General features: G+C 49.1%; 2 protein-coding genes across 2 annotated transcripts in view; one reads left to right on the top strand and one right to left on the bottom strand.

Annotated features, from left to right (window-relative positions):
- Positions 1 to 5,880: 5,880 nt before the first annotated feature.
- LOC134172827 (uncharacterized) lies at positions 5,881 to 7,146 on the bottom strand. The gene is made up of 2 exons (XM_062636308.1): positions 7,060 to 7,146; positions 5,881 to 6,663 (listed from the first exon to the last, which is right to left on the bottom strand). Exons 1-2 carry the CDS (start codon positions 7,144 to 7,146, stop codon positions 5,881 to 5,883), a joined length of 870 nt encoding a protein of 289 aa, XP_062492292.1.
- Positions 6,032 to 7,791, top strand: part of PROM1 (prominin 1) — a 63,058-nt gene continuing 61,298 nt past the window's right edge. The window contains exon 1 of the mRNA XM_062636414.1: positions 6,032 to 6,072. The gene's annotated coding sequence lies outside the window, so the exon portion shown is untranslated. The remainder of the gene's footprint in view (positions 6,073 to 7,791) is intronic.

The following is a 7,791-nucleotide window of genomic DNA, read 5'->3' as shown; positions in this document are numbered from 1 at the left end:
TGCCTCTGTCCAAGCAGTCCAGCTTAGGTCCTACCTTTCAGAAGAGATGAATAAATGCATTCCTTAAAACAACATCAAACCAAATAAATAAGCCACAAGAGAGAACGAAGAATCTATCAGTCCTGATCACCAGGTGTCCCCTACTGTAGCCTGAGGTGAGGCAGCAGGCTAGGCTCAGTGCTGTACCACATACAGCTCCTGGACACTTGCATCATGTGTGTGGGTGGCTTTGTTAGTCGGGACTCAACTTCATGACTATACTTGTGGAATCCAGCCACAAGATACCAGTATACCACAAGAAACAGCTGTAGTGGTAGTCAGTGATTAACTGGTCACAAGCAAGGAATTACCAGTAGTTTAGAACAGACGTGCTCCATGGACATACCCTCATTTCTGAGGGAAAAAGGCACCAAACCATGTGTGTGAGTTTGGTAAACAGGAACAACCTTATTTAAAATCCATTTTTCTATAAGGTGACATTATAATTGTGCAGGAGGGTTTCATGACTTCATTTGAAAGCTTTTATTTAAGGTTATAAGTTGCTTTCTAACAAACCGAAATGCCCTTGATGACATGGCCATGTCACCGAATCACAGAACTGCAGAATGGTTTGGGTTGGAAATGACTTCAAAGATCATCTAGTTCCAGCCTCCTGTCATAGGCAGGGACACTTTCCACTAGACCAGGTTGCTCAAAGCCCTGTTCAACCTGACTCTGAACACTTCTAGGGATAGGGCATCCACAGCTTCTCTGGGCAACCTGTGCCAGTGTCTCACCACCCTCATAGTGAAGCATTTCTTCCTAATAGTGCATCTAAATTTACCTTCTTTCAGTTTAAAGACATTCCCCCCTTTTCCTGTCACTACCTGCCCTTGTAAAAAGTCCGTCCCCAGATTTCTTGTAGGCCCCTTTAGGCACCGGAAGCTGCCCCAAGGTCTCCCTGAGCTTTCTCTTCTGCAGGCTGAAGAAGCTCAACTCTCTCAGCCCTCTGTCAGGCAGCTCATTACATACAGCTCCCACAGAGAGAACCTGGGAGCTGCTGTTCAGTACCTTTATTCACAAGTGTAAAGTGCTAGAACTGGAACCAAAATCTGGGGAGGTAGATGGCCATTGCTCCTCAAGCTGCTATCAAATAGCATAAGAAACAAGTAATGCTCCTTTGGTTCCAGTGTCAAAAAGACATGTGCCTTTCCCATTTTAATTTCAAGCATTCCTGACATGGTAATTTATCAGGATGGCAAGTGTCAAAGCTTGTGAGCAGAAATAAAACATAGAGACGATGATAGAAAAATGGAGTTGGGAGGAGCTCATAAAAGAAGCTACAAGTTCCAAGTACATGCATCATGTAATCCCTGTCATTTTGTATCTTTGTTTAGCTGTAAAACATGTTATAGCAGCTACTAGTGGTTTCCTCTGATGAAAAGCAATGAATGCAATTTTTAACTTCCTTGATGAGTTGTCATACAGATCTATCACAGTCACTAGAAGGGGGCACAGCATAGCATAATGGCAAGACGTGTAGCTAACAAAACATCAGCTCTCTGAAGGCATCCTAAAGTGATATACAGCAGCATAAATCTTCTGTTCAAACAAAGGCAAGGCTCACTGAAATCATACCCTAAACTGGCATGAATCAAAAGTCTACAATGAAATGTCGTGTTGTTTTCTAGGTTTGAGAATGAATGTGAGTAAGATTGTCCATTTCCTTCTTTTATCTTCCCTCAGGAGTAAGAAATTAGGCAAATAAATGGCAGGCTATAGCACAGAGCAATTGTAAGGTTTCCCACTATTTTATGGATCCTAATCATTCTTTCAAATTTTATGTATTTTATGTCTAACACAGCAACTCCTGCCTGCTGTAATCCTAGTTCCCTGCTCTCCCAGAGCCTGCAGAGCCTGGACTAGCCTTGGCTCTAGCCTGGAAGGATTGGAGTTCAGGCCGTGAACTCACACAGCCCATAATCCCTTAAGCCTTGCATCCCACGGGAGAATTAAGGATAAGGAGGGATGCAGCTGTGGATGTCAGAGAAACAGTGTCAACAGGGAGCTGAGAAGAAGGAGGATATGGGGTATGTGAGTAGCTGGTGGGTGCTGCTGGGCAGCATTAGCTAACTGGGAGGGCTGGCAGAATCCAAAGGGCTAAGCCAGACCTGGAGGGAAGGTGGGCATCAGGTGGCAGGAAGGAGGGCACTGCTAAACAGAGGGCATGGAAGAACTGGGAGGCATAGCCCACAGGAAACTGGGCAAAGCAGACAGGCATCAGGCTAAACTCTAAAGCTGACAAGAGGGACAAATTGCATTTTGGGGTGTTGGCAGAATTCACTCTTCAGTGTGATCTTGACAAAGGTGTAAATCACTTTTTCTCCATAGCCCTGGTGCAGTGAAGATATGCTGCTCCTCTCTGCCACTTCCATGCACCCTTCTTTCTCTGAACACATGATCAGGGGATAGGCAGAGGAAAACTAAACACAATGTAAGAGGTTTTCTACTTCAACCTTTTTCTTTTGGGGAGGTGGTAAGGGTTGGAGTTATGATTTTAGAACTCTTCAGGCAACACTATGCTTTGCTTAACTCCAACTAATGAAAAAGGCTATTTATCTAATAGACCTTTAATCACAAGCTCTACTTAAAAATCAATTACGTGATACAACCATTACAGTTAAGCTCTAAATCTCATGTATCTTCCTGTTATATGAAGATTTTCCTCTGAGATAACAGAGATGACTGATACACAGACAGATTTTCAAATGCTCACCAGAGAGTACGGGCCAGGTTTTATCATCCAGCTGTTCCTGTTTTGGATGCTTATAAAGCAGGTTTTCAAAGGCATTAGCACCTACTGTGCTGTGGTTTGAAAGACTGCTTCCTCATTTATGTGAGCAATTAGGGGTTTAGCTGTCTCACTAACCTGACCGCAGCTCTGAGTGCTGCGATCATTTAAAAGTTTGCACCACAAAGAATAAAGCTAGGAGGCATCTTGATTAATTTTAGCCCAATTGCCCTGAGGCACAAAGGACCACATATAAAAGATGCTGCAGTCCCTGGAGGACAAGTTTTCTTGATGCTCTCTGAGCCTGCCAAGACTACACCATTTTTACACATTCTGCTTCTCTAATGTGCCTGCGTTACACTGTGCATGCAAACCACCTACCAGCAGCACATCCTTTGCAGAACATACAGCAAAACTCCAAGCAAGTAAGTGCAGCTAAGCAAGCCCTGACTCAGTTGCAATTTGGATGGCAGGGAGATAGGGAGTGAGGGAAAGGGCTGCTAACTGGTGCAGTATTTCCCACTTCACCATTGTTCGCCTCTACCTGACATGCAGTTAGTGGAGAAGAAGCATCAAGGAAAGGTCAACAGCTGCTCAGAGCACTTTCAGGTCAGACATTTACTTGGAGTTGCCAGCAACGTAGTAGGAGGCAGCTGAAGAGGTCATGCTTCCATTTACCATCTCACAGTGACAAGCTCTGACATTTTAACTATGTGCTACTCGGAGAGCACATTTGCAGTACCTAATACAATATAAATTATTTTAACTCGGTCACTTCCAGAGATCCGAGGCAAACTCCTTGTATCAGGCTAGATACCAGTAGTACAAAGAAACTTCAGATGTGACTGGAAAGCTTTCTTGTAATAATGGCATCATCCATAAAAAAACAGGAAAGCTGTTATACATGGATAATACTAATCAGAAAATAGGTGTTGGCTTAGTCTGCTGAAGAAATGCCTCTGTTAATAGTGTTTGTCTTGATTTAGTTTCAGTTCTTCTCCAAAAGCTAATATCCTTTTTCTGTAACTCCATTTGTATGCTCTTGTTGATGCAAACTACCATAAATGGTAGTAAACCTATAACTTATATAAATTAACAATCCAAAAGAAAATCTTAATATCTCTGGCTCAAACAAGGCAAGATTTCCTAAAACTTCACTCCATGCTGTTCCTTTCCACATTTCCAGATTCTCTTCAAGTTCCTTCAGACTATTCCACCCTTGCAGTTATTTATCACTGTAGCTGTATGCCTTCACACTGCAGTTTAAACTTGACACTGCCTCTGTCAATGAGGCCATTTTGATTTGGCCCTTTTGTTTTAACCCTATGTGGAAGCAAGAGAATAAAATTCACCAGATCATCTCAGTTCTATGTAAGGTCTTCAGGTATCTCTGCTTAATAAGAGAGATATATTCCCTTCTGCAAGTTTACAGTCTTTGAGCTGAAAAAATCCAAACTCAGGGTGGACATTATCACTCTCTATAACTACCTGAAACGAGGATGGAGAGGTGGGGGTCAGTCTCCTCTCCTAAGCAACAAGCGATAGGACAAGAGCAAACATTCTCAAGCTGCACCAGGGGAGGTTGAGATTGGATATTAGGAAAAATGTCTTCAACAGAAGGGTGATCAGGCATTGGAACAGGCTGCCCAGGGAAGTGGTGGAGTCACAGTCCATTGGCAGTGTTCAAAAAACATGTAAACAAGGCCCTTAGTGACATGGTGTAGAGGTGGTCCTGGCAGTCCTGGGGTAACTGTAGGACTTGATCTTAAAGGTCTTTTCCAATCTAGTTGATCATGTGATTCTATGATTGAGGGTGTTGGGCACTCACATGCCATTATTTGGAAAGGAAATTCTCATGTATTTGGAACAATTTTCATCTAAAGCTTAAGACAGGACCTGTACAATGGATTTGGGGACTACATTGCTAATGTAACACATTTGTCCTTTTGTCAAGCTGTTCTGTGTTTTCCCCAAGACTACAGCATTGCCCCTCTTTGACACATGGCTTAGGGCGCATAGAACTATAAAAAGAAGTAGGTCAAGATCCTTTCTTTGAGCTCTGTGTCACTCCGTTTTGGGTTGTGCCACTATGTCCTCCCGCTGAACAAATCCAGGATTAGCTGGAGTCAGAATAACTGTTCTTTCTATGGGCAGCCAATGTGTCAACTTGTTCTTTGATGCGTATCACTGGCACACCTCCTGAGCTGAAATACAGGTAGAGTTCAGCAACACCAAATAACATCTATGGGAAAGCTGTTCAGTGTTTGGCCAAACACGTTAGCAATACAGACTGCTGCCACAGCCTTGATTTCTTTCTGCCTGCCAAGAGCGAGACTAAACACCTTCTCCATCAGTGTTTTAAGTACTTCCAAGGAACCAGCATGACCTTGGATATCCAGTGCAAATTCTTGCTTTGCCTTATTTGTGATGCTGAAAAATAAAGGGTCTAGTCACAGAGATAAGAACCATGGTTGTTTTAACATTGCAATGGGGGAGACCATATTAAAATACCAAAGCTGCAAATAAAACCTGCAAAGGGCAGGAGGAGGAAAGCACAGGAGCCTTTAGAAGTGTATGTTACTGTAACATATAGGAAAGGTGCTGCTTCTCGTTTTACCTATAAATCACACGCCCTCAGAAACAAACAAACAAGATCACTTAGGAAAATGAAACATGGATACCCGCCCGACACAGAATGATAACCCCATTAGAAACTAAGGACACCCCTCGGGAATGGTAAAACAAGATTTTTTTCCAAAAGATAATGGGGTAAGTCACCTTGATGTGAAAACAAACCCGCCTGAACTCACACCAAGCCCTAGAAGCACCAAAAAGGGTGTGAGGCACGACCACACTTGGGATGGAAAGGACGGGTGCGCCTCGGCAGAGGCCAGCCCTTGGTCCCGGCTTTCCCAGACACGTTATCGGTAGGACGAGGGCAGGAGACAGGTCCTGCCTCGGAGCAACAGGTCGCCGATCGCTGTATGCGCCCGCCGGCCCGAGTACAGGTTCAGCCTGATCCTCTCGGCAGCACTTCAACATCAGCGACACGAAACCTCCCGGGTCCCTCCGGGGTTAAACCCCTCACGCTCCTCCTCTTCCTCCCCCCCTCAGCCCCAGCCTGCCGGGGTGGTCCCGCAGCCCCGACCCGGGGCAGAGCCCGCCCTCCATAATCCATGCGCGGGCGGCAGCACCAGCACCACCGGCCCTGCGCTCTGAGGCGGCAGGCGGAGCGGGCAGTACCCGCCGCGCAGTGGCCCTCCGCGCCCCGCTGCCTCTGTCTCGCGTTTCCCGCTTGGCCGGTGAGTGCTGCGGCCGGGGGGGACCCGAGGAGGCATCCTGGGGGCAGCGCTGCCCCGGTACCGCTCTGCCCGCGGCGGGGCCGGCAGCAGGTGGGGGTGGGGCTCCCCCGCCTTCCCGGCTGCTCCCGCTGCGGGCGGCGGAAGGTCCTGGCCGGGAGAGGAGGGACCCTTCTCCATGGGAGGAGAGCGGGCCCGGGGCTGCTGTGAGAAGCCGGGTGAGGGGGACTGGGGGGGTGAGTGACCGTCGAAGGAAGCGGGTGCCCGAGGGAGCGGGGTGCTTGTGGGAAGGGGGTCGCTGTGGGTCCCGGCGGGCTCAGTCGGGGCTGGGGAGAACGACCTGTGGGAGCGGGGAGTGGCGGGATGGAAGCGCTGAAGGAGGGAGCCCTGAAAGCGCGGGTTGAGGTGGGGACAGAGGGGCCGGCCGGCGGGTTTGTGCTGAGCGGAGCCGGGGAAGCGGGCTTGCGGGCAGGGGCTCTGCGGGAGGGACGCGTTTGGCTGGGGGGAAGGGTCTGCGGCACGGCGGGGCGGTGTGTGCCGGTCCGCGGGGAGCGAGGGCGGACCCGCCCGCTGACGAGAGCGGGGCGGGAGGCTCTACGGGGGAAGCGGATTTGCTGCCCGGGGGGCCCTGTCTGGCGGGTTCGGTTCGGAGGGGTCGGGTTCGGCTGTGAGTGTTTGCCCGCTGAAGAGAGGAAAGGCGGGAGCGGGGCGGGGAGAGCCCCGGAGATCTCCAGCAGAGGGGAATCGCTCCTCGGGGAGGAGGTGCTCGCTGAGGGCACCTGCCAGGGGCGAGGAGCGGGCCAGGCGAGTGGTGGGGCCTGAGCAGCCCGGGAGGGGCAGGGGGACTGGGACATGGTGCTAGCCTCGAAATAGGCTCGTCAGGGGTGGAGGAGGCAGGAGGCAAAGCCTCTACTGCCTTGGTTTTGCGCGGGTGCTGTGGATGTGAGCGGGAGCGGGACCCGCCCGCCGCCGGGGGTCCCTGCTCGCTACGGCAGATCGCTGCGGTGGTGCCGCCCCGGGGGAGTTAATAGAGGCGGTGGTGCTGGTGGCTGCTGCGCTGTGTGTACGTGGGCACATCGCGACAGCTCACCCCAGATGGTCAAACCTTTATGTCGGCAGGGGTGAGCTCTGCGGTGAGCTGGGGACCTCATCCGAGAGCGGGGGAGAAGGGGCAGTTGTGGCAGTCAGCATGGGCTGTGTCTCCCTCTGCACGCGTATGCAGGGGAGTAACTGAAGAAACTACTAAAGCGGTCGATGTTCCAGCAGGGCAGAGTTGCGGTGCCGTGTTAGTATGCAGTTTGCAGATCGAGGACTAAGCACAGTGGTAGAGGAAGAGATCTCTACAGTTCTAGTAATTGGAAAGATGACGGAGGAAAGACTTGGTCTCAGCTGCCAGTGCGAGTATGTGCGGTCTGTTGTTGCAGTACGTTGGTATTGGGACACGTACCCAGCCCTCATCACTTCGCGTTAGCAAAAAAACCCTGCCTGTTTATGTGTTGGCTTTACTGTGTTTCAGCATTTTCTATGTGATGCTGAAAAGTGCACTCACAAGGAATGCTCTGTGAATGCTAGGGTAAATGCACCACTTACAATCGTTAAGTATGTTTTTTTTTTATTGTTCAGCTAGTGAAAATATGCTTTAAACATCTAAGTAGTCGGCTAAAAATCAGACCTTCTCATGCTCTGGGGAACATATCTCACTTGGAATTATTACAGATCTGT

Source organism: Pezoporus occidentalis, unplaced genomic scaffold (genome assembly GCF_034315485.1).
Source record: "Pezoporus occidentalis ecotype Australia unplaced genomic scaffold, CSIRO_AGI_Poc_V1 ctg48, whole genome shotgun sequence".
NCBI lineage: Eukaryota > Metazoa > Chordata > Aves > Psittaciformes > Psittacidae > Pezoporus > Pezoporus occidentalis.
The sequence above is the reverse complement of the archived record's forward strand: the minus strand, read 5'-3'. Positions and strand labels throughout refer to the sequence as shown.